This window comes from Colletes gigas, unplaced genomic scaffold (assembly GCF_013123115.1).
Source record: "Colletes gigas isolate AHSC1104 unplaced genomic scaffold, ASM1312311v1 Colletes_gigas_Sc00007, whole genome shotgun sequence".
NCBI lineage: Eukaryota > Metazoa > Arthropoda > Insecta > Hymenoptera > Colletidae > Colletes > Colletes gigas.
Genome location: NW_025106636.1, coordinates 4,543,009 through 4,570,011, shown reverse-complemented (window position 1 = coordinate 4,570,011; position 27,003 = coordinate 4,543,009). Strand labels below are relative to the sequence as shown.

At 42.6% G+C, this 27,003-nt stretch overlaps 2 protein-coding genes across 2 annotated transcripts; one reads left to right on the top strand and one right to left on the bottom strand.

The window, feature by feature from the left end:
• Nucleotides 1-160: 160 nt before the first annotated feature.
• On the bottom strand, nt 161-26,987 carry LOC122396391 (Kv channel-interacting protein 1). The gene is made up of 7 exons (XM_043394732.1): nt 26,540-26,987; nt 18,464-18,864; nt 8,123-8,192; nt 7,980-8,050; nt 7,361-7,633; nt 6,095-6,387; nt 161-5,977 (listed from the first exon to the last, which is right to left on the bottom strand). Exons 2-6 carry the CDS (start codon nt 18,626-18,628, stop codon nt 6,340-6,342), a joined length of 627 nt encoding a protein of 208 aa, XP_043250667.1. The 5' UTR covers nt 18,629-18,864; nt 26,540-26,987; the 3' UTR covers nt 161-5,977; nt 6,095-6,339.
• Nucleotides 8,579-9,695, top strand: LOC122396392 (dynein regulatory complex subunit 5-like). Its single transcript, XM_043394733.1, has 3 exons — nt 8,579-8,832; nt 9,147-9,419; nt 9,500-9,695. The coding sequence occupies exons 1-3, from the start codon at nt 8,786-8,788 to the stop codon at nt 9,693-9,695; spliced, it is 516 nt and encodes a 171-aa protein (XP_043250668.1). The 5' UTR covers nt 8,579-8,785.
• Nucleotides 26,988-27,003: the final 16 nt, after the last annotated feature.

The following is a 27,003-nucleotide window of genomic DNA, read 5'->3' as shown; positions in this document are numbered from 1 at the left end:
ACTTAAAGCTACCATAGAGTATTATGCTATAGAGCGGTGTTGTGGCGAGTCTCTGAGATTCGTCACCCCGCCACAGGTGGCGTTGAGGTCTACAGTGAGTTTAGGGTTATAGAAAGACGGAACAACGATTAACAATAACGACATTCCTCTTTTATTCTCCTGAACTTAGAATTCAGCTGTTGCGAGATACAAGTTGTCGACGCGTGGCGAGGATCTGACCTAAAGATACAATTTTTGCCGGGCGAATACTGTTCGAAATCGAGTCGGCCTCATCGGTACTCACCAATACCTAACCTGTGATCTAACGAACAAGGATCGCGAGTATGAACGCTACGAGTAATGGAGAAAGGTCCGGGTGAAGGACGATACGATGGTCTACGAACAGTGCTTGTTCCATGTTCGCAAAGTTGTTATTTTTATCCCGCGACACGTTCGAGCGCCGAACGTCCCTTTTTAACCAACAACGTTCGGTCTTACGGAAAATCGGCAGTACGAGAATTAATTAACGTACTCTGCGGAGCATCTAAAGACAACGGGGCCCCGAGAACATTCGAACGTTTGCAATCGATGGAGAAAAAACGGATCAGAGTCGAATTGAACTTATCGAAGAACAGAGAGTGAGCAAACAGATACATACGTGTTCTGTTCGCTGTATTATTCCGACGACGATCGTTCGAATATTATCACGGGCACACCGGATATACGAGATAATACATTAATACTAATCGACCGCGAATCGTTTACTGTCTAATTATTTAGGTTTCGTCATAAAAAAGTGCCTTTAAGCTTAACAATTGGTATCGTACCCGCTACTAACTAACCGATACTCCGTAATCGCTACTTAACTATCGTAACAAATTTTGATTCGTTATTCGTGCCTCTCGTCCGATGATCATTACGCTAGGTTTACCTTTATCGTCTAGCATTTTTGATATCTTAATGCGTGTATTGCGCTTGTCGGCGAGATTCCCTCGTAAATTGATTACAATAACAACTGAACGCAACGAAACGTGCCGAATTGAGCCGATTCTTTATCAATTCACTTAACGATAATAACAAATAACTCTATCTTTCGATCACAATTTAACTTATACTAAGAGTCTCCAGTCGTTTCGTTAAAATATTAGTTAAATTTTACGTTAAAGTCTCCCCGCAATTTCGTACGTTTTACATGGAAATGGAATATAAAAAAAAAAGAAAATGAAAGATTCCCATAAGCTTCGAATAAAATGTTTAACACGATTTAAAAACCGTTTGGTTCATGGGAGTTCAACGAGTTAGTTCTAAAGTCCAATGAGTTAATTACGATCTATGTTACCAACTAACGATCATCAATTGACTAGGTTCTCTTCGATTTATAGCTACGATCGCTCGCGTTTTTAGACTAAATCGATAATTGCTGTATTCGCAGCAGATGATATTGGCCGTTTACAGTCACTTCGAAGTTAGTTCGTCTCTGTTTGAGAGAAAGTATAGGGAACAAGAAAGATGCTGCCTTTCGAACACAGTGGATAGGGATGGGGTACTTAAATAGTGCGGTAGAGGTTAGCCCAGTGGCCTCGAACGACCAATACATTCTGCTCTGCGTTACAGATCATAACCTACACGCTCCTCCGAATTCCGCAGCGTGTTTGATTCCTAAACGCAAGGGATACGGAGATCTTAAACTTAGAAACCCCGAATTTAATGGTTCCTCCGACTTCGAACAACCAACAAGCACATACGATATGTATCTAAATTACAGATTACCGAGGAACAAGCTGTGTCGAATGGTACGCCTACGAAAATGTAAGGTTACATTCGACTGGAATATTCTAAGTCAAACGAAAGGGCTGGTCGAAGCATCGACGTAACTAACAAGAAATTTTTTGTTACCGTTTACAATTATTCGAACGACGAATTTGTAAAATAAACGATTCGTAAAGATCTTGTTATCCGAAAATCTTTTTTCTTGCTTTCTTTTACTTAAGGTATAACTTTTCAAACGTTAACTAATAAGAGTTGTAAGATATTTCCATTGTTGCAAATATTACTCATCCAAACATCCTAGTCACGATTTATATAATAAAGTGTTATTTATTCTATTGGAATCCAACACCATAACGTCGTTCGAATAATTATACGAGCAACATTGTACGTAAACTACTTGCCATAAATTTCTGATTCCTAGATTAATCTTCGTGAAACAATTGAATACAAAGACACGATAATTAATTCTCCCATTAATTGAAACCTCGACGATTAACTGAAAGCGGAATTACAACGACCTCAGAGCAGTTTACGGGTACAGTGGTTTTCTTGTTCGATCTTTAGATCTTCAGATCCAGCCTATTCCTTCTTCCCTATCTTTAACCGGAAATTTCATTAAACGTTCGTACATTCCATCGAAACAAAAAAATTTAACAAGTTGTTGGAAGCTTCCGTTTAACGCTGTCAAAGTCGTCGCTTCGCCTTAGCTTCTTTATTCGCAGTAGACGGTATTTAAATTTCGCGGTTTATTTAATACGACGATCCGGCAATTTATACGTGAACTAAAGAACGATGACCTTGGCAGAGTTAAAAGTTACACGCCTTACATGATACGAAGAATGTTTTGCCGGCTGGTTTCGATCGTTACTGCGTAGAAAAAGTTTTAATATAACATTCGTTGTTTCTCCATCTAGGGTCCTCTTTTTGTTTTTCTTAGAAAACATATAAAAATCGTTTTAACATTAAGATCGAATACGGCATACGCGATGCACTGTCCTCGGAAGTTGAACGCTTTTTTGGTTTTTTTCTTTTTTTTTTTTCAAATAAAAGAAAAAAAAAAATGTCGGGACTCTTCCGTGTACGATTTCGAGAAACTTCGAATAACCAGAGAATGCTGAAGGCTCGATCGTTTTCGTTACAGTTTCTTTATTCTTGGTTCGTCGATCGACCGGAAACTGTTCTCCCGCCCGAACAACGCGACTGGACAAAAATTATCACCAGACGGTCGCTGCACGTCCAACCTCAACCGACTCGACTAAATCCCTAGCCGAGCAGTTGCGCAAAAATGGCGCGACAGTCGCGTCGTTTAAGGCGGGAAACTGGTCGCGCTGACCGAACTCGCGGAAATCTGGTTATTTCAATTGGCGCGACGAGTTAGAGACTTGAGGAATCGTTCGTTCGCAGTGTGCTCGCACTTACATTTACGCTTTCATTCGTTTTAGGAACAACGGGTAAAGGATTCTTGATTGTAACATACTTTCAATCTTTCTTTTAATAGTAAGACTGCAACCAGTGATGCGAATGATACCGAATACGTGCAATTGCACGAGTCAACGAAATCGTATGTTTTTAAACGGTTGATAATTAGGTTATGAAAAATTTGCTCTGGTATCATTCCCATCACCGGCTGTAACGTGTGCGATACAATGTGACGGAGGAAGAGATACTTATGTAGATGCCCTAAAAGTGCGAGAACGCATTCAAAACGTTATAATCAGTCGTTAGAAAACGTGATTTAAATCCAAAACCGGACAAACGATCGAAGAAAAAGGCCCCGAGGCGCCTGTCGTATCCAGAGATTCGTTTCAGAGTACGATTTGTAATTTAAGGATTTGTACAGTTAACCTAAATGGTGATTTAGCGAAAGTTTGGTGCGATAAGGCGAAAACTGTTCACTGATGTTCCTTCTCCCCTAATAACCCAAAATTCAACGTCATTATCAACTAACAGTTGTTATAGGAACGTGCCTAGCAACCTATGCATCGTCGATCCCCTATTAGAAACACCGTGACATGGGATATCGTCGATTAACAAGTGACAGTGCTACAAAGAGACGATAACAGTTAACAAATTTTTTATTATTCTAGATTAACTTGTCCTAGGTTGACGACCCTAATTCGTTTCATTCGCTATTTCGAAGGATTGGAATAGAAACGAAAAGCATTGACTGACGATTTCCAGGTAACTATAGCTCCGAATCGTTCGTTACCTCGAATACGGTACAAACTAACGTGCGTTCGAACGAATAAGGAGTCGAGTTCAACGTACAGGTTATGGTAGAGTTTTTGCTAGAGAGTTTTTTAGTTGCAATGCAATGAGAACAGTACACAAATACAATAATAGAATTAATAATACGCAATTGAGTCGAAAAGAGGTTAGGACGTCCAATTTGCTAAAAATTCACTAAAAATTACTACTTTGCCTGTTATTGAATTTCTTTATCGAACGAATCGTTCCTCGTGGCTCGCTATGATCGACAAAAGGGTACTCGAGAAACAAAAGGTCACTCTAGAAGCTCAGAAACTACCTGTACTCGACGTTCGAAATTTAAACGTGAACCGCAGTGTGCAATTTCGTTATTTACTCGCTTTTATTACGGTCGTTTATTACGAGTTAATTATTGCAGTTTGGTGTTTCATTACCATGGGTGAGCAATAACGGAAACTTCTCTCGCGTTCTACACGACGAGATTTAACCTTATCTACTCAGTGTGTCCGCTTAGTGTCTACGAATTTTAACAATCGACTCTTAAAAAAATTGATTCTCGATTCGCTTACCCCTACGATATCTCTACAAACGTTATCGAAAACGGGTGTACCCGGAATACAGAGTTTCTCATTGACAAACGTAATACCGTACTGTCGTTTCATTAGCAGAACTACATCGTTCTCGTATACCGCCATTTTAATATCGATGAACGAACTGTTTCTTTTTCTCGTATGGTACTTCGCGAAACGCACGATTGTCTGGAAATAAATCCCTTTTCGACACCTACAGAATGTTTGGTTAGGCGTTCAAGGAAAGCATGTTAGAACAATAAATGAAATCGGTGGTTCCCCGACTAGAAGTATAAGATCTATCCAAAATGTTGATGTACGATGAAAACGAGGTGATCAAAATACGAAATAAACTGTTATTTTAATTTTCTACCGACCCTTTGTATAGTTTGAATTCTGCAGACATTAAATTCTTCAAATTTATTTGGTGCTTTAGAAAGCAAATCAAACCAAATGTCTAAAAACTGATTTAGATTGAACCTTCAGACTGAACTTCTGAATTCTGGCCATTGAACAGAAACTGTATCTAAATCGACAATGTCTACTCGCCATTGGTTCACAAATTGTAAAACCATAGTTCTATCCATCGAATATTGCACTCGCCTTTAGCGACTGTTTTCTTGTTTTTCAAACCGTACTGGATTACATATTCTGTTAAAACAATCGACGATAACGTAACCTTGTTGTTTTTAAAACAAATTCAGCGGTTTTGAAGATTGCAAGGAACCGAGGCACAGTACGCGAGACTACGATTTTGCAATTTGCGAGTTTGGATTGCTTCTTTTCGCCCAACGAACTCAGGAACACTGCGTAATCTTGTGTCTCGATCATCGTGATCAATCCCTTGGATAAAATCGTATCTTTCGAAATTCCTCATCGTTCGCAACCTACTATCGCATACGAAAGAAATAGAATAGTTTTTATAGAGGGTTTTGGCACAGAAGTCAACAAAAATCGAATGCTCTGCTACGTCTCATCGTCCGTTTAACATTTCCGTTCCGTGGAATAACAAATTATCCTCCACAACGTTCGACGAAACGAACCCCGAGAACTCGAAGATATCAAAAGCCGTCTATCTCGAATCTCTCGTTTCGCGGTCCTCTTCGAATCCAACCATTACATCGGATAGATATCTTTTTAATATTCCTAATTCACCGACGTCGGTCGCTTAACGATCCCGTACACCGATCCGTTAACTCGCAATTGACAAATCGTTATTCTCTCTCACGCAGTACCTTGCATCGGGACGTGCTCGGATTGGTTCACTTACGTGACGTTAAATACCTCTTCCGCAAGAAGAAACATCCTCGGCTCGTTCGCTCACGACGAACAAATTTAATTGTATTACCGAACCCACAAGATTCCGGCGAATTTCCTTGTTGCTCGGCTCCCTCTTCCTTTTCCAGAAACTGGACGCTTTTGTGCTCGTCAGGAATCGCGTTTGTCTCGGCCTGTGGAGAAATTTTAACATCGTTTTGGATACTTTTACAGGTGTACACGTGGTGTTAAGCGCCACTGTCCGAGTATCCCAGTTTACTGTCGTATACGGGGCTCGTTGAGTACGTTACCCTTAGCAAAAGAGCGGTGCCTCCGGTTGATTCCACCAGTGCGCCGCTAGAAGCATGTACAACTCCTGATCCTGAACAGTGTAACCTGGAGGTGGTTGAGAAGGCAAAGGCGGTGGAATCGGTGGCAGCAGAGAGTAGGACGGCGGCGGTGGCGAAGGCGACTGGGACTGTGAGAAGGTGGTCGTGATGGAGAGCGGCGTTGGCGGCGTCGTGGTCACTGCCGTGGGCTCTTCCTTCGCCGGAGATCAAAGCGTGCAGTCGAACATTGCCAGCGACTGAGTGATCACGTCATCCTAAAAGATTCATCGCCTCAATATTCATCGTCCATAAAGGGCTATATACGCATTTTGAAACAGTAGTCTAGGTGGCAAATGCAATTATTTTCTCATTTAAAGCAATTTCTGCCCAAAGGTGCCGATTTGATGGTCAAAAATATGTCAACGGAAAGTTCTGACCGTCGAACAGGTCAAGACGCCATCTTGGAACAGTCGATGACGGCGGCCATGTTTGATAATGACCTGTACCCTACACTAGGAAGATTACTAGACTCCAACTTGACTTTAACTTAGCTTCAATCGTGATTCTTTGCGTGGGAAGTGTGTAAAAACTTGGCATAAAATAATTTCTGTCTAAATATGCCAAGTTGTTGGTCAAAAATATAAGAATGGAGAGTTTTGTTCGTCGAACAGGCTAAGATGCCATGTTGGAACAGTCGATGACGGTGGCCATGTTTGATTATGAACTGTACCCTACACTAGGGAGATTACTAGCCTTTAATTTGACTTTAACTCAGCTTTAATTGTGATTCTTTGCATGGGAAGTGTGTAAAAACTTGGCATGAAGTAATTTCTGTTAAAATATGCCAAGTTGTTGGTCAAAAATATGAGAATGGAGAGTTTTGTCCGTCGAACAGGCTAAGACGCCATGTTGGAACAGTCGATGACGGCGGCCATGTTTGATTATGAACTGTACCCTACACTAGGAAGATTACTAGACTTTAACTCAGCTTTAACTGTAATAATTCGCGTGAAAAATGTGGTAGTTTGCGGTCGACTATTCTAAAAGATAGCGTCGACAAGGAACCAAATGAAATATCGCGTGGAAGGGAAGAAAACGATAGCGATTGTTCGCGTTAAAGTACGAACAAGGAATTCTCTAATTCGGTCCAAAATAGCCTCCCAAATAGGGAAACAATTTGTAACTCCACTCTGTAGGACTCTGGTGACTAGGAACTCTTGAACTCTGAACGAAAATAAGATGTCGCACCTTCAAGCAGCTTTCGATAAATTCCTCAATCGTTATTACGCCGTCTTGATTTAGGTCGAGTTTCTTGAACACCCTGTCCAACTGTTCCCTGACTTTTCTGTCCTCCTCGGCGTGATGTCGTCTGCCCATGAGCTCGTGCACCGCCGTCACGACTTCCCCAAGCTCGCCTCTGGTGATGCATCCGTCGCCGTTTATATCGTACAGCTTGAACGTCCATCGTAGCTTCTCGTAGATGCTGCCTCGCAGCAGTGTCGATAAAGTGACCAAAAGATCCTGCGAAAGCCATATTTCACGCAACGTGCAAATGTCCATTCGTACAAACCGAGGGTCAAATTCAAGTCGTTACATAGATCTGGGTTAGCTCTGGGGAAGATTCTTTTATAGCGAATTGAGGAGGGAATTCCCATGCACGGTGATCGGTTGATACAAGTTTCACGCGGTTGGGATGCCCAAGTACCAAACGGAGAGGCGAATATCGCTGTTGGGACACCGTTTGGCGTTCGACTTATGGTCGATCTGGGAAAAATCCGCTCGAGCTCGGTCTGTATAAATGGACCTTAAGGCGTTTACAGGCGCGAACCACGCGGATCCGATACACGGACGCGGATAAATAAATTACCCTGAAGCTGATGGCGCCGTTGCAGTTTACGTCGAAGGCCTTGAACACGTAATGGGCGTAGAGGCTGGAGTCTGCAATTCGTAGGAGGAGTCGCCGTTAACTATTTACGCTAAAACGGGATCTCTTATTTAATTGGAACTCACTGCCATGGGGGAAGAATTTCGCGTAGATGTCCTTGAACGAGTCCTCGTGCACTACACCCTCCGGACACTCCTGAAAGCAATCGGGAAGAGCGTTATCTTGGCTACGTGGCCATTCGTTTGGTTCAGCTAAAGCATAAGTTGTCCCGGGAGGAAGTTGCTATACTTCTAGAACACGTTAGGGAAGTCATTTTGATCTAAGGACACACTGTTCGTTTAAACAGTAACACGACATCTTTGTTACAGTAAAGTCCAGTTTCTTTGATCCCTCAGCTTTCTTGCCTAATTTCAAACGCGAAACATTTTAATCGAAGCTAGAAAATGGAGGCAAAATTGCTCCAACAAGTATTCTTCTGCTATTTATTGTAATAACCACTTGTGATTCAGCGAGACGGGTGAAATAATTCCTAGATTCTGTCCCTTGAACAACGCTCGTTTTGCATAATAGTGATTGTTTCAATGCAGATTCATGTACGGCGATAAAAACGAACGGTATATGTTAATTCACTGAAGATAGGGGCTTTCGGTCTCAATGGCGTTTGGCAGCGTGCCGCCTCGGAAAGAATATAAAACAGTAGGAAATTCGAAGAGAGCAGGAGGGAGGAGGTAGGACAGATACTCGTGTTTGCATATTTGCGAAGGTGACGCGGAAAGGACAGCAGAGAAATGAGGATTCCCCACACCGTGCCAAGGAACGTCTTCGAGACTTACAGGTAATGCCTCCATTTTCCCTGCTACGTTCAAATTCATCGAACGTCTCGTGGTCGTTGGGAAAACGCGGCGCCTCTGATAGAATTTATAATTTCCATTTAATAGGATAAAAGTTTACTTTATTACCCAATAACCCAAGCAGATTCAATAGTTGTTCTTCGAGTTTTACCCATTAAACTATTAACTTTTATTAATATATAAGGCCTATGGAAATAACAGTTTAATGCCTCCAGTACTCTGGCACGCATTTAAGAGGGTATTGCGATCCAGAGTTTCCCCTTAAGGATACGTAATGACAATTAAATCTGTCGATAAGGTGTTCCTATGAAACAACCGAGTTATCGAACGAGCTCGAGAGGACAATTCGATCGGAGGATGTCTCCTGGGACTTAGGGAGAGTCCCAACCTTGAGAACTTTAGCTCTCCACGTCATAGCCTCAGTGTGGAAGGACAACCCTATACTGGAGGAGTTGCCAACTTGCGAAGATAAAAACGAGCTGATAGAAATTCTGCCGACCAACCTGCCCTTCGAGTTGACCATAACCAGAATCGAGGATGAATACTATTGGGAACGTTGCTCGAAAGATAGGTAAAACTATAAGATTGGTTGTTGCATTAATAAGCAATCTTTTGAGCTTTCAGTCTTCTCGAATACTCCAATTGCCTCAGATGGGAGCACAACGACCCAACGGAGCACGGTAATTCGTGGCGACAACGGTATTGCGAGGGCCTGTTATGCGAATGTCTGGAGCGTCTGGAGCCCACCTTCTTCGAAACACAGAAGGAGGAGTGCGAGAAGATGATCGAGCTCGTGCGGGATTACGTGCACGCGATAAGAATCCGTTCCCTGGTGCCTACCAAGTAAGAAACTCTCCAATACTCTCGATAAACAGTTTCTGTACGTTGTAAAAATTCGCAGAAAAATTGTGAAAGCCTTGGACGACGAGGACCCGTGTCTGGCGGGCGAGGACGTCGTTCACCACATCCCCATGGCCGGCATTCTCCCCCGGCTACCTCATCTCGTCGAGATCCGCATCATCTTCGGTGTTATTTACATGAACGACGGCTTCGAGTGGCGCGACTTCGAGTGAGTCACTTCGCGACGATGGTTTTCATTAAAAACGGCCATTTATTCCGGGCGCTTGATTCACGCGAAAAAGGTTCTCCGTCGAAGACTGCACGGGGCTCGGGGAGGGCATCAAAGCCTGCCCAAACTTGAGAAAGTTTACTCTATCGCGGAGCAAGCTGAACCAATCGCGAGTTGCCGCACTGCTTCAAGGAGTTGTTGCAAACAATAATGTTGGTAAAATCTTTCATATTTTTATTAATAAAATGGAAGCTTCTTAGAGGGTTGTCACGACCTCTATGTACAATAATTCGTATCTTAAAGTATTTCTTATATTTTTTTATATTGAGTGCATTCTGTAGTTTGTTGAGAGTTAAGATGTCCTAGTCTAGTAATCATATAGAAGTTTGTATATACACTGTATATAACTTTCGTTATTGCCTAGAGTAATATAAATAGTGTGACACGAAAATGGACAAGTATCCTATAAATTTTAGAGCTCGATGAACTATTAACTTTTGGTATATCTTTCCTCCGTCCATGGATTGGCAACGATTGTTTTTAAAGCCAGATAGAGGAGATCGATTTTTCTCACTGCAAGTTGGCGGACAAAGGCGCCCACGCGGTGGGGGAGTTCCTCTCCATGCACAAGGGCCTTAAGGTTTTGCATTTGGTGAACAACGATATTGGCCCGGATGGAGTGGCTGGCGTGATATACGGATTGCTGAAGACCGAAGGGTCGATACTGAAGCACCTGAATTTGAGGTTGAATCCTTTGCTGGATTCCGGGACGATTCACGTGTGCGCTTGTGAGTATACGAGGCATCGGTTCGCTGACATTGGCCCCCTCCGTCAGTCAATATTTACTTTCTCGGTATGTCGGAGGCTTTGCTCCCCTGTAAAACAATCCATAGCCGGGTCAGGTTTCGATTGGTCAAGGCCACCTCAGACGAATGCAATTTATTTCGTGGCGTACATTGCGACCACACGCGTGCACGTTGCGAACTGTTGCAATAACTCGTACGAAAAAGTGTCATTTATAATTTTATACCCCACTGAACGGATAAGAAATTTTTCAAAAATTCGTTACACTGCATAATAAAAAGATGAACCGAGGACCAGGCAGCAAATGAGCCGCCATTCGGTCAAAGTGCTATTGAGAATCACGAGTCTTTGTTCAGTTCTCTGTAACGAGGGAGGACTGAATTAATCATTGTGTTTGCGCACGAGCGCACGATACGAACCCCCAAAGCACTTCGAGGATGTTAATTAAATTTTATAATAAGAAAAAATAATAAAAGCAATAATCGTTGGTGAATTTTTTTATTATTTTCTGGTTGTTCAGCATTTGACCTGAAAATTTTTTTCGAAGACGCCTATATTTGTTTCAGATTTACTGCGAACTGACAGCTTAGAGATACTTAACGTGAGTGGCTGCGGAATTAAAGCTGACGGAGGCGCGGCTCTCGCCGAAGTATTAAGGTCTGGCTGCGTCAAGTTTAAAATGTTGAGCCTCGACGTGTCTAATAACGATTTTGGCGAAGAGGGTGAGGGGCGAATTGGGTCGAGGAACATCCAAATAATTTAATGCCACGTGCAAACTTTCGGCGCTCGGCTACCCGCTGTTTGGATATTGTTGTTTCGACGATAGAAACATTTTCCCGGTGTCATCAACATTATCCGGTGCTCGAACGAAGTCGCGACACCCGGTGTGCACGGATCGATGTTGTTGATACGAATGCACGAGGCGGGCCGGAAAATGATAAACGATATGATTTCAGTGGGCGAGATGTTCGATGCTGCGCTCAACTCCGTGACGTTCATTGTCGACTTCGACGCTCGAATGTGCAATTTCTCCAGCCAATCGAAATTGTCTATTCACGAGGCGGTGCTCAGGTAAGGAAACCATTGGCACGGCGCGATAAAATGTTACTGGCTCCCTTTGTCTCTAGGAACAAGGAAGAACAGTGGAAAGAGAGGACCAAGGGAATGCTTGATCGACTGAACAGCTCGCGTACGTAGCCATTCGAGATCGAAAGCGACGTGAGAAATTATCAATAGCTCCCTGGAAACCAAATTGTCCCGCGCACGATTACCCTTTCGCACGAGTAAAAGCTACAAACAACGCCCGCCATTTTGAGCTTGAGCAAGAGAGAGAGTTCGATACTCGACGCGCGCCATCGAGCGAGATCGTACTTCTCCGCGGTCTTTGGCGTCGTTCCGTACTCGTAATATTTTCATAAAAATCAGGCTCGAGAATGCGAAACGAAAATGACCATTGTAACGGAGAGTGACTAATGAAAAGCTTGGCAACAAAAGAACAGCGGAACTAGGGTGCAGCTACTTGAAGAAACTTATGCGAAAGCCGTGAGCACGGTAAATTGCGGGAAAAGTAGGCCAGACGTAAGACTTTTTCCATTATTAATACGAATGTAGACGAAGAAAAAAGAGAGCCCGTCAGGTTTTCCACGGTCTCGGAAAAATTCATCGTATCTGCAGACAGACAGATTAAATCTGGTTCTATCTCTCGCGACGAGCAAAGCTTAATTTCCTCTTTGTTTCGACGGTGTCCTTTGATCGTCCAAATATTTTCCATTTTTTACACTTGTAAAATACAACTTGGAACCAGATTGCTTCGATACATCGTGATCGAGCTAATATTTGACTATTTATAAAATGTTCAATGTATAAATATCGCGATTAAAAACGACCATTAAAGTTCAGAAACGAACCAGGAGGAGGTTAACGACGAGAACTGCGAGCAGAGTGGCACTCGACTGAAGAATTGGTCGTTTCTGGGATCCGCCTATCACCCCTCGATCCAGCTCGTTTCGCCATTTTGCGAAATAGTTTTACTCGTGTTTCTCCGTCCGTCCTGGCCATTCAACCACCACCCTTTATATCTGTTGTTCCGTTCCGCGCGTTTGCATTGTGTTTCGCCACTTGTAATTCAACGCCCGGCTCTCTCGACGATGATGGAGAGAATTTGAACACCCTGTACGTGCTCTTTGATGTAACTAAACTTCGCTAATTACGCGGCATGTTTGCGAAGTTCAAACACGCGGGGCATTCGTTTATTTATCCATTAATCGCCGGCAATGCCGACTGATTTTCCTGTGTAATTTCCGTTCGATAATCTCAGCTTTACAGCCCCGTCCGCGCTCGATTCAATGGCGCGTCCGTTTCGCGCAGGGCGAAATCGCTTTCTTTCAATTTTTCTCGACAAACGAGAAAGTCTTGTAAACGCTCGTAAACGTTAAAACTATTAAAAGTTTTTCGAAGAAATTCACAAATGTGGCTTTGGAAGGGCATTAAAAGATCCTAAAAGCCTCGAATGTCTCGACTATATTAAAAAACATTACGTGCTTGGAAGTTTTTAATTAGCATTTAACGTTCTGAAAGCCTCGAAAGCGTATTCTTGCAGCTCTTTAGAATTTCGAAAGGCCATCGTGCACGTGAGCAAACGAAACGTGACTCGTAAAGAGCGATTATCCAGAAAACGGTGGACGCCAAACGCGCTATACACGTCGTCCATAACGATTCGCCAGCCACGTGCGTGAAAGTTCGAAGGTTCGTTAAAATTATCGGGGGTTCCAGGGTACGATAGGGAGGAGTTCGTGAACTTATTTATCGAATCGATCTTCCCGGATAGCTATCTGCAAACTGACGACCCTAACATAGGCCAGGTATCCTCCCGATCCTCCTAAACGTCAAGGTCCTGGCCTCGTCGTGGCCTCCAGCTGACATTCTTCGATTTCCACTAGATAGCAACGTTCTCGGTGCTACACCCTTAAATAGAATCGAGTTCAATAGGACGTACTAACGCTCGTCTAACCTTTACGCCTTCATTGAAAAACTTCTGTCCAGAAGCTGAACGTTACCTGAGAAGCTAGGTCGGATCAAAGGGAACAGGGGAACCAATAAAGACAAAGAGGTTCCTCGACAGCCACGAGAAGATATCAAAGGAATTGAGGGTATTGGACACTCGAACAACCTTCAGAAAAACGTAAGCGAACGATAACTGTTATTCAAATGTGGATAAATAGAAATTCGTTCGATCCGATGGGCATTCGCACATGTTTTCACAAACATTCTTTTGCTCTATTTTATATTAATCGATAAAGTGTCTTATACTGTCCATAATTACGCAAGAGACCATACCAGTAACCGAGTCGACTTTTACACCTTTTATTTCGTATTTTAAAACGTCGATAAAACATCGTTCCCGTCAAACCACAGACGCGATGTACGAGTAAATCCTACGTACAATGTATTTTTTTCACCCATTTTTCCCCATTACCATTTTATTACGAGATTAAGGAATGACCTCTCCGACATTCTTAAAATTTCTACATAGTCTTCATCTAAATACGAGTTACGATTTTTTTAAACATACGCATGGATAAAATTTCAGGTCACACATTTATACTTTTCGTAAAGAATTTTTTTTCTCGAAAGTGAGCAGGATTTCGGGGGTATGTCTATTCACCAAAAATGATTGCAATTGACCCTTGTAACTGATAATAATTTTTTTAGAACGATTTGAAATTTTTTAATTTCGCCGATTTTCTGCACCTACTTGTACATGTGTTGATCTAAATATGAGTGATGTGAAAGTTAAATTAGGATCATAATTTAACTTGAATATACACTAACTGCTAGTATCAGTCTGATCTATGATCTAGAATTCGTTTGACTAAATCCAGGAACCGGATGTTGAGATGTCGTAAGTGTCTTAAACGGCGAGGTATCAGGGACCGCTTTCTTTTCTAATTTTCGTTAAACGTGACCCATCTCGCGGACCACTTAGCGCGAACGTTTCGCCCGTGTAAACGCACGCTCTTGACACAATTGCCAGACTCGGCTCGAGTGGCGCGTGTACAACTACGAAATAGCGCAATTAAAACACCTAAGAAGTTCTTAAAGAGTCCCGGACTCTTTTTCATCGTTGCTAGCGCGCGCGACCGTTTCAAGCTGCTTTTAGTTGCCCGCGATAAGTGCCCGTCCGCGAATTCCAGCGACGAAAGGCAGGAAATTTAACCTTTCGATTCCTTTCGCGACTATATATAGCGGGATCGACGAATGGACGCGAATAAAAAACGAATTAGTACTTGGTACGAGGCGCGTTTGGACTTGTTGCACGACCACGTTCGGGGTCTGTCCTCTGTCCTCCATCATTCGCCATCTTTGTGTCCGCCCAAGCTTCGCATCGTATCTACGTGAACGCAAGTCACCCGGACAAATCTTCGCGAATGTTATTTTACGATTCAAAGCGTCCAATATGGCGGACAGTAAGATAATCGAAGTTGGAATATCATCGATATAAACCTTGTCTATTTTACTATTGCGTGGTTTGTGCAAACTGTTCCCTGCGTGTACGAAAAAAAGAGAATCGTAATGTAATACCCGGGTCTATCCTCCCGGAAATTCGCGTAAAAATTCATTCGAACGAACCCACCATTCATCCGTTCATTCGTGTGTAAAACCATTCCGAACACCGTCCAACCGGCGAGTCACTGAATTTATTTCTGTTTTCAGTGCCCTCCAGAAAATCAATGGTCGAAACCGGAGCCATTCGTCCGCGAGGACTTGACACCACTGTTTGCGGCGACGTTTTACAAAACAGTAATCGGCGTGACACACATTTAGGCTGGCAGGAGCATAAAAGCCGGATCAATATCTAAACGTGTGTGTACGTGTGCGCGCGTATGCGTGCGTCTCCGCGTCCGGCTGTGAAAAAACAGTGCAAGATCCGCGTCGCAGCGACGGGCCGAAAGAGCTTTCGCGTTTATCGCGCTCGCGTAAGTTCGATGGTCCTGGCCGGAATTTACTTTTGGAAATACTTTTTTACACGGTGAACGACGCCACGCGCGAGGGGACCGCGATTGTCGACTGATATCGACTGCATCGGGCGACAGGCCATCGTTTCCATTGTCTCGCGCGCGCCGGGCTATCTTTATCGATAACCATCGAGAGGCTCGGCCATTTGGACCGTCAGCGACTTCTATTTGCTGTCCGCCGTTAATTAAATCGGGAGTCTCTATTAAAGCGTCGAAACATTGCGACTTTCGACCCAGATCGCGCCGGAATTATTTGCGGGACACCGGTACCGGTAAATTTCCTGCGGCGAGACGATATAACGCGTATCGCGAGCGAGATCCATCCCGCGAAGGTGCTCCAATTAATTCGCCGCCGGATCGGAGGATACCGGCGGAGACGTTCTCCGCGAAAAATAGAAAAATTCTCGTCGACGCACCGCCCCCCGTCGAAGGAAACACGAACGAACAAGTTGCACGGGCGCTCCTGGCCAGATTAATTTAATTGAAGGCATCTTTTCTTCGTAATTGTCGCATGACGGGGCGAACTTAATTACGAACGTCTAAAATCTGTTTGCCAACGGTAGGACCCGGGGAGCGCGGCTCTTGAAAGGTGGCCAAAAATACCTTCCGCTTCTAACCGAGAAATTAATAAAACTCGCTGGAAATAAACTACCAACTGTCGGAAATAGTCGAGGTTGTCCGGCGGGGCGTATTTATTTTGCAGTTTGTTGCAACCTTGGATGAGAAACGTTGACATTCCTTGGCGCGAATCGCGCGGATTCGATTTCTTTAAGGCGTAGTTTCGCGAAGATGGTGCGACGCCATGACAGTTCTCCTTGCCAGGCCATAAGTCTCCGAACGTCGCGTTATCGGTTGTTCCGTTTCAGCTTGCACGATCGGAGCCCGTTCCTATCGAGGATCGCGAATATTCGTGTACCGCGTGGCGCCATTTTCGCGACAGACGAGGCTGCACAACGCCTATCGTCGCCGATACCAACCCGCCACGCCAGTCTCGCTCGTAAAATATTTACGTAGCGTTTCGAGGGCGGTGGTGGTTGGTGCTTCTGGATCCAAGATTGCCTCAAGGTTGCATACGCTGTTAGGGCGTATGAACGTTAAATGTCGGAGGTGTACGGCAGGTCACAATACAACTGGCGTTCAACGATTTTAGAGTCATATCCGTGAGGTTGAAGCCTAACGCGAGTATCTTGGTGGGTTGGAGAAGATAAATCGAAGACCGTAGGACCGTTTTCGTATCTCGGGTGGTTCGCAAATTGCAGCACCGTAGCGGTTGCAGCGGTGTTGCATAGGTATGGGGCTATGGGGCAGGGTAAGTCTGGATTATGTTTCGGTTACGTCTACGATAGATCTAGGTCAAATCAGTATTAGGTTTGGCTCAGGTCGTGGCTAGCTCCAAGGGGTGGGTCTAAATTGCGTCTGGATTAAGTTTGAATTACATTTAGTTTAACTACAGATTAGCGTGGATTAGGTCTGGATTATGCTTAAGCGAGGCCTTCGATTATACCTCGGTGTAATATATATATATTAACGTAAACATGAATATCAGATCGGCAGAGCGAGGGCGATAAGGCTGGTGTTAAACGCGCGCGTACCGAAGTTCCACTTTCGGAAGGCGCCGAGTTGGTTCTTGCCTCGCGGTATTGAAAGTGCAGAAGTGCAAATGAATTATAGAGAAAGGTTGTTCAGAGCGTAGTTTGTTTTGTCGTAACGAATGTACACGGTGTACTGCCTGCTGCAACGTTACACACGGTGTCCCGCGTAATTACAGTACGCTACATACCGTCGAAATAATTATCTTCCGTCTTGCAATGGCGGACTTACAAACATGCGAGTAATTACATTTCCATTGTCCCCGTTACGTCGTATAAATATTCTTTTTTTACTCGTGTAACGAGTGCCTGTGTTTGGAAATTATTAAAATCGCCGGTATTTTATCTTTAATTGGTATTTAGGATTAACGTGGTTATAATTAGCGCGAAAAGGCACTTTTATCCGCCAGGGAGCGTTTCGAGTGGAGCGTTGAAGATCGGATGCATAACGGAGACCCCGTTCTACCCTTTAAAATAAGGTCCCTCTCGTAACGTTTTCGCCTTTTCCTCGTGAATATTCATGCAAACAGAATTATAGCGGGGAGAATTGATGAGACGACGAGCAACCGGGTAGAATGCAAACAGCTGACTCGCGTAGGGAATAGAATTGTTATTACGGACTCCGCTTCAAAAATGATTTCATAACGCTGCAGGGTACGAACAAAATCATTTTGCCTCTCGGTTTCGTCTATCCTGTTATTATATTATTACGTTAATTGTCGTTCGCGATACAGAACCTCGGGGTTCGAAGGCGCAACCAGGCAAATCTCATTATTCGTTCGTCGTACCGTGCAAGACTTCAAGGTTCTCGGTTCGTTAATACTTGCTAACGAATCTTCGTGGAATATACAGATTCGCCCTTAAAATATACATGAAAAATATCGGCGAAACGCTTTTTTTTCTTTAGAACCGACTGTACCACGGGCTAGCGTCGGGGGCGGATAAAAATGGTCCTGAAAGGAATTGCAGTTTTATTTGGTCAGAACGTTCACATTCCCCGCCCGATTTAACGCGGAGGTCGGGGGTTTCTCGTGTAAGAAAACGCAGTCTACGGAAGCAATCTCCTTGCCCCGTGGCATAATCCCTCGAGACCATTTCTATTCAGCTACCAACTGTACATTATTCAGGATCGCCTTACCTGCTTGAAACCTCGGTACATAACTCGGATTTCCTGCCTGGAGAACTTGGTTTGCCGGAGGAGTTCTTCGAGAGCCACCGGCCTGGCGGTTTGTTGCCTGGTTCTCGTGCTCTCGAAATCGAAAAGTGCCTCTTCCGGTCCGGGCGAGTCCGGCGGCGTAGCCATTCCTGGTCAGCCCCTGGGGTTCCTTCTCGCGCAAAGTCCCTAACGACGACCGCTGACCCGCTCCTGGTGCCCCCTTCTCGATGACTATCACGGTCACACCACGGCTAATTCATCCCTTCCCGTTACTTTCATCCTCGCTATTTTCATTCGTCCTCTCGCCCGTCCCTTGGCCGTCCTCCCGTCTCCCACTGTTTCGTCCGCCAAAAAGAGACGCTGGCGATCGGTTGCCAAAGCGGCTGTAAATAAAACAACGGAATCGTTTGACTTGAACGCCGGGATATCGGGTGGTCGATCGACCGCTTGCGAGAGAGACAAGAGCGTAGCCCTCTGGTGGCAAGACATAAAGCAAAATTCAAAGTGAGAAGCATAAACGTTGCTTTCATGGACGTTTCATCCTCGACTTCGATGAAACATCTAATCATTACGATATACGAATATTTTACGAACTAGATTTAAATTGCGGGCGAGTCGACGAAACAATTTCAAACGACACGCAGCCACGAATAAACGTGGCCCGCGCCGCGCATGTCGCGCATATATTTTGCATATTTGGCCGGGACGGGCTCGCGTAAACATCCGCGGACCCGGTGATAAGTGAAACGCCGCGAGCCGTTGTAAAATGACTGATTTAAAACCGTGCCAGTCTGGCTTTGTGCACACAGGCGCGCTTGGAACGGACGCGAACCGGACGTCCAATCAAATATTTGCCAGCCGGTATTTCAGCGAGGTCTGCAACAAACCTCCACCGCCCGCCCCCCACGTCCACGCTGTGCACAGACCACGAAAGATCCGACGTTCGACGAATCGAATTTCACCGAGACACGTGTTGCAGACCGCGCGCGGTCTGTCCGGCCACGATCCCATACTACTTTGTAAGATAAATGCCGCCATTACTGACTGGACTACCACCAGCGACCCCTTCCTTACTATATTTTCTTTAAGAGGGTATTCCCATTAGGAGCCATCGTTCTCACAATGATCTTTGATACTAAATATTTGTTATAATTATAGATGAACAACATTGAAACTGTGCACACGTGTTTGGTCATGTTTATTCGATCTAAAATTCTTAACACGTTCGCTGCCTGTGAACCGCATATGGGTCATAGCACTACGCTATTGGACAGCGAACGTGATAAAGCTACCAGTCTTCGAGAACCCACGAAAATGGATCAAACGCGTTCAATTATAAAACAGGCAACACGGATCGGCGTTGAATTCTTTATAAGTAATCCTCTATCTCGACTTATTTTATTTCCACGTCGAACGGAAGGGTACGCTTGACCCATTTAAAACCGCCGCGATTGGCACTGGACGACATCCGATGTCTAGAATTTTTTGTATTTTCGGCGCAATTAAAGTAATCGGGAAATAACGAAGTAATTGGATAGGCGACCTTGTACACAAGGCGTTTCCTCGAAGTAAATCGACTCTCGTGTCTTTTGCTACCCGGAAAGATAGAAATTACGACGCAGACGCGGATAGGAATAATTTTTACGAGAAAATTTACGCGACGATCGTCCGTTGCATATTCAGGTCACTCGGTTGACGCCTATTGAAATAAATACAATGTCGAACCGGGTGCCATGTAAAGGAAAAAAATAATAAACACGTACACGTCCCCCGTCAAGCATCGCCGACTTCCTTTCGTAAACGATAACTGTTCGAGGCCACACCCCCTCGAAATATCTCGGAGACAAATTTCAATGCGACTATAAAATTTTGTGTACTTTTTATCCCGCGTAATTTCGATGGAAACGTACTGAAAACATAGTCGATCGACTCTGCGTGGCCAATGGTGCAATGGTCCGCGACTTTTGTACGGGACTGTATTTATGACGTCCCCATTCTGGTGGTAGACCAACGTCACGTATGCGTGACAGCGATAATTTTGCATTCCGCGTCAATAAAACAAAACGAGGTCTGGATGCGTTGGCACCTGAAAATATTTCTTTGTCTATGCGTTCGCGTCAACTCGAAACGTTGGTTGCACAAGGGACCGGAGTCGAGAAAGGGTGCACAACAGCTGCCACCGGTGCAATAAAGTTTATGGCGAGACGATGAACTCGAGGAACTTCCTCACAGTCTACGCCACTGCTCGAATTTGTACCACAAGTAGCCAAATAGTTGGGTCCCAAAATATTCGAATACTTTCGTACATTTAATAATGTTTAACTACAGGGACAAATTTTAATAGGGGATTCCAGAGGCCAAAATAAGACGAAAATCAAGAATACCAATTTGTTGATAGAGGCTCCCTTAAAAAGTTATTAACAATTTAATTCATAAAACTCAAATCGTTCTGGAAAAATTATTTTTGGTTGCAGTGGTCAATTATAATCATTTTTGGTCATTAGACCTACCCTCGAAATTCTACCCACTTTCGAGAAAAAAATTCGAGAAAGTATGGAATTTTTAGACGAAATTAAAAAATTTCAAATCATACTAAAAAAATTATTTCTAGTTGCGAAGGTCAATTATAATCATTTTAGGTTATTAGATATACCCTCGAAATCCTACCCACTTTCGAGAAAAAAATTCGAAAATAGATGAAAGTCGACCAAATTAAAAAATTTCAAATCGTTCTGGAAAAATTATTTTCGATTACGGGGATTGATTATAATAATTTTTAGTCATTAGACATATCCTCGAAATCCCACCCACTTTCGAGAAAAAAATTCGAGAAAGTGAAATTTTTCGACGGGGAAAAAAAATTTCAAATCGTTTTGGAAAAATTATTTTCGATTGCAGGGGTCAATTACAATCATTTTTGGTGAATAGACCTACCCCCGAAATCCTATCCACTTTTTAGAAAAAAATTCAGTAAGGGTGGAACTTGAAACGTTAACAACTTTTTAACGAGGCCGCCATCAACAAATTGGTATTCTTGATTTTCGTTTTATTTTGGCCTCTAGAATACCCCATTAAAATTTTTTCCAAGGTTGATTATTAGACATTATTATTGCAATGTCTTCGCTTAGGATAGAACTTATAACCTGGCCCAGTTACTTGGATCTCTCTGTATAATCTTTGGGCTACATAGCCCTCGTTACCGCGTGCGTCTATAGCACGTGCAGTTATTCGAGGTTTCCGTGGGAAGTTGGCAAAAGCAGTGCATGCGCGAATTTCCGGAATAAATTTCGTCGGTGTGCTTAAATTCGCCTCCTTTATCGACTTTTCCCGGCTACGCGTGGGTCTTTAAAGAAACCGCGATGGATTTCATTTACGTAAGTCGTAATAATAATAATAACGATGTCACCGTGTCCTTGTTTCACGGAATCGAATCACGAGAGTCAGCAATTCGGTTTTGTGAACGGCGCGATGCTCCACGGTATTCGTACGGGACGAAAAAATGTTAAAATGTTATGCTTTAAAAAATTCAAAACAAACGTTTAGATTGAAAATGATTAGATTATAAAAAAAGTGTACATTCTTATTTTTTTTGGGGCACCCTATGAATTTGGTACGACAAGATTGTTACACTTGGTATCTGCACACAAAAATAGCTTTGTATGCAAAATTTGACACAGATCCAAGGAGGTCAAGTTTTGAGGTTCCTTTCTAAGTCTAGGCAGAAGTCTCAAAGGATACACGAAATTTGTACATTGTCACTAATTAAGAATAAGTTCTTCACTGAGAAGACGGATTAAAAAGTTGTATGCAACCTGTACGCGAAATATAAGAAAAAAGATAATTGATAAGAATAGGACAGAGAACATCCAAGTAATTCTTTCCCGCTGAATTTCAATCTTTGCGGTTTCTTGTGGAGTTTATAATAAATATAAGTTACGTAAATCGCTAATTGCGGTTCTCGTTACCTACTTTTGTGCGGCTCTGTTCGTTACGAGAGTGCTTCTAACACGTATGCACTCCTTGCTGTGAAAATGAATTAATTAAAATAAAGAGTACGAACTCGTGGTCGTTAAAAAAAAAAGAAGAGAAAACAAGCATTTACGTTTCGTAACAACAATGAAGAGAAAAAAACTCAAAAATAATTAGGTATCCTGTCGAAAGAATGTCTCGCTGGTATCCTTTTCCCCGAACAAGCGCAAAACAATATGGCGAACGTATCGATGATCGTAAATACTTCGAATGCACGGAATATTTAATAAAGAAATACCTTGAATACTTGAAAAGAAAAATAGGGACGATAAATTTTTGAACCGATCTACCAACGCGGAAAATAATCATGGCGATCAAATTACATACATGTTTCGTCCTGTATAAGTCTCGCTAAATTGAACTGCAGAAAATTGATGGAACGCGAGAATCTCGTCAAAAATAATATGGCGGCGTAAGCAAAGATTCGGGGCTACCGGTTTCCGCAAATATTTGTAATTTCGAAGGAATTCGACCGTAGCGGTATCCGTAAATATTTGAGGTTAAGTTTTGAGGGAATTCGATAGTATCGATCGCAACTCGAGCTCTGTTTGAGTATCGACGGAAATAAATAAATAAGAAAGTACGGGAGAAGCGAAGGAGTAAAGATAACGAGTCCCTTAAAATACCAACGAATAACAATTATTGTTTGAACGAAGCAACAATGTTATTACCTTTGCTTTTTCACATTTTTTTCGATAGAAACAGAAGCGTTAAATTATTGTTGCAATGGAGGGGATTTGAGAAAATTTAACACAGCGATATGTGTTGTTCGATGATTATTGTTCGATGAACCGAAGCAATGTATTTTTATTGGAAGGCAGAGCGCAGGCTCATTGCCCGAAGTAAAGTTTAAGATCGTTCTAGTGCTATCAAAAATAGACCATGAAGTAAACCAAATACCATACGTACAAGAGTCAGATACACCCGCGTTAAATCTTCGATCGAATTATTATTCTTTGCAAGTCGTCTTCATAGTGGAACCCGTATACATTTTCGATGTTTTAACCAAAGAAAATAATTACGTGACAACGTTAACGAGAAATGGACTGATTTATTAAAAAGATTCTTTAAGAAAGGAACGTGTCAATATACGTGTACAGGGTGTTCAGCCACCCTTGAGAGAAATTTTAATGGGGGACTCTAGAGGCCAAAATAAGACGAAAATCAAGAGTACCAATTTGTTGATGGAGGCTTCGTTAAAAAGTTATTAACAATTAAATTCAAAAGTTTCAAATCGTTCTGGAAAAATTATTTTTGGTTACGACGGTCAATTACAATCATTTTTGGTGAATACACATACCTCCGAAATCCTGTCCACTTTCGAGAAAAAAATTCGAGAATGGGTGAAATTTTTCGACAAAATTAAAAAATTTCAAATCGTTCTGGAAAAATTATTTTCGGTTTGGGGGGTCAATTGCAATTATTTTTGGTGAATAGACATACCCCCGAAATCCTATCCACTTTCGAGAAAAAAATTCGAGAAGGTGCAGAAATTTTTCGACAAAACAAAATTTTTCAAATCGTTCTAAAAAAATTATTCTCGGTTGCAGGGGTCAATTACAATCATTTTTGGTCATTACCAATACCCTCGAAATCCTACCCACTTTCTAGAAAAAAATTCGAGAAGGTGCCGAAGTTTTTCGACAAAAATAAATTTTTCAAATCGTTTTAGAAAAATTATTTTCGGTTGCAGGGGTCAATTACAATAATTTTTGGCGAATAGACATACCCCCGAAATCCTATCCACTTTCGAGAAAAAAATTCGAGAAGGTGTGAAATTTTTCGACGGGAAAAAAAATTTCAAATCGTTCTGGAAAAATTATTTTCGATTGCGGGGGTCAATTACAAGCATTTTTGGTGAATAGACCTACCCCCGAAATCCTATCCACTTTCTAGAAAAAAATTCAGTAAGGGTGGAACTTGAAACGTTAATAACTTTTTAACGAAGCCTCCATCAACAAATTCGTATTCTTGATTTTCGTATTATTTTGGCCTCTAGAATCCCCCATTAAAATTTTTCCCAGTGACAATAAAAATATTAGTATATTAAACGTGAAGTATTTTCGTATATTTTTAAAATTTGCTTCATCGACCAAAAACGATTGTAATAGCTGTTCTACAAATTATGTTCATCCGAGAATTCTTTGCTGTACCACAAGACTTTCGAAATGCTGTACGATATCCAGAAGTCGATCGATAGCTCGTCACGAGCAGGAGCAACCCTAACAGAATCTCATGACAGCGACGATACAGAAAACTAATTCAATATGGAGGGACGTACGATAAAATAACATTATGTAACGCTTAAGATTGAACCTGCACGTACGCTATCAAAATCAAAGCATTCGGTATGATTTTGTTAGAGCCGGGAACGCTTGCCAAATTTTCTTTTTATTAAAATATATTCTGCACTGGTAGACGAAATTGTTATAAAGTTATTAAATTTAGTACAAAAACTGGATCGTTGATAACCCTGTTCCAGGATTGGAAACTATCCTCAAAGTTGTGGATGAAATACCAATTTAATTAAATTTCTCGAAAGCCAATAGCGATAGAGAAGAATGTTGAATATGAAACTCGATAAAAATCTATCTCTCCTATGTTTAAAACTATTTTTCTATTTCCATTAGTTTTCGGGAGATTTAATTAAATGCATAAACAGCAAAAAATGGAAATTGTCAATTGTTTGGTGTCCTTGTTGGTCGTAGCATTCACCAAGCTGACTAAAATATATAAGTAATGTGAGATATTTTTTAAATATTCGAATGGACTCTAGTCTGAACAAAGCCAAAGTATGTGGTAGTTATATAACACCGTTCTTTGCATAAAAATATTATCACTGCTAAAGAACCGTCGCTATAAATGTTATCTGTAGAGTACAAAGGACAGCTAGAGGCACAATGCTTAAATAATTGGAGGATCTCGTGCCTGAAGTACGAACCAAACATTGGGAACAAAAGGGGCGACATATATTTAATACCGTAACATGTTTATGAAACGTTCATCTTGTGCAGTATAAATATCTCTCTAGGTATTGCTCACCTCGTTCATTTATAAGATAATTAGAGAAAAACTACGAGTTTTTAAAAAATAATCGAACGATAGAAATCGAGAAATGTTTAACAAAATTTCGTAGAAAATTAACGCATTTTTCTGCTTTCCAAAAATCATCGAATTTCTGTTATAAACACAATCGCGAAAGAGTTGTTTCCATCGAACATCGAGACAATCAACAAAGACGAATATTCGGGTCCGGTAACGCTCGACTTGCCACGATAAAAAGAAAGAAAAAAAAAAAGCAGCCGCACAACAGATATCGCTGCACAAAACGGTCAAAGGAGCTCGTGTTTCTAGACGGGGTCAAAACAAAACATCAGAGACGAAAGAAACGCGACGTATTTACCTCTGCTGTGGCCTGTCAGTCTGCCCTACCACAACGAATCTGCGTGCACTAACGAAACTGAACATGCAACGAACGAAAGTCAGGTCAGGAACAGTTCGGTGAACGCGAATCATTCGGAATCAAAGAGACACTGAGCCAAACGCTTCTGAATGTTTCATAGACGCGAGTGCACTTTTCACGTAGCGATATATCGGGTTGGTCAATATAAATTGTACAACAGAAATAAGTTTCACGTTGAACGAGTAAAAGCCTGTCTGAATAATTTGTAGAAACAATTAAAACAGCGTTTCGACGTGAACGAGCACCGCGAATTAATATTCCAAATCTTTAATAATACATTTTTATAGTATCGATAGGAAATTTGTTTATTAATTATGATTTTTCTGGTAGGCAACGATTCGATAAAAATTACAACGAGAATAAATGTCACTGTCCGATAAAGACGAATAAATCGTATCGGAGATTTCGTCTATCGTACGGAATAAAATGTTGGTCACCGCGACGCGTGTTTGGGGAACGGTGCCCTGACAGTAAGCTTTTTTATCGAGCGCGAGGGAACGATCATCGAATAGTTCTCGGTAGCGTAATATCGCCGAGGGTCGAAACGTCGCTGGAGAATCGCTTACGTTTGTCCGTGGAAAGCGGCAGGCCTCGGGTCCGTACGGTGAAAATTCGATAAGACCGTGGAGAGGACGACGGCGTGGTGGGCCGAGAGGAGCAGGAAAACACAGATCGCGTTCGGAGGACAACGCGAGTTCGCGAAACTGCTCGGGCGCAGGGTGGATGACCCTGGGTCGTTTTCGAATCGGCGTCGATGTGGTCGATGGAAAGGCACGTTCCTCCGCCGGAGGATCGGGACACGGGAGTCAAGCAGACACCATTACACGTCGTCGATTAATTATGATCTTTAACATCCACGCTGTATCACAGCTCACGATGGAGACGCGTTACGTCGTGTCTGTGCATGGCGCGGCGAGTACGCGCGACGGCGTTCCTTTGTCATGGGTCGGCGAGGTGACTGTGGACGCGCGTAGCCGGGACCAAGTGTGGGAGAGACAGACCGCACACCTACGACGGTCGGCGGCAGACT

What these genes read in the sequence shown, in the direction of transcription:
- LOC122396392 (XM_043394733.1), top strand. Translation starts at nt 8,786, where the DNA reads ATGAGGATTCCCCACACCGTGCCAAGGAACGTCTTCGAGACTTACAG. An exon ending in AACGTCTTCGAGACTTACAG is followed by an intron (nt 8,833 to 9,146) that starts GTAATGCCTCCA and finishes TCTGTCGATAAG; the next exon opens with GTGTTCCTATGAAACAACCG. An exon ending in GAACGTTGCTCGAAAGATAG is followed by an intron (nt 9,420 to 9,499) that starts GTAAAACTATAA and finishes CAATTGCCTCAG; the next exon opens with ATGGGAGCACAACGACCCAA.
- LOC122396391 (XM_043394732.1), bottom strand. Translation starts at nt 18,628, where the DNA reads ATGGCTACGCCGCCGGACTCGCCCGGACCGGAAGAGGCACTTTTCGAT. An exon ending in ACGGCGCCATCAGCTTCAGG is followed by an intron (nt 7,634 to 7,979) that starts GTAATTTATTTA and finishes TGGCTTTCGCAG; the next exon opens with GATCTTTTGGTCACTTTATC. An exon ending in TTATCGAAAGCTGCTTGAAG is followed by an intron (nt 6,388 to 7,360) that starts GTGCGACATCTT and finishes TGAATCTTTTAG; the next exon opens with GATGACGTGATCACTCAGTC.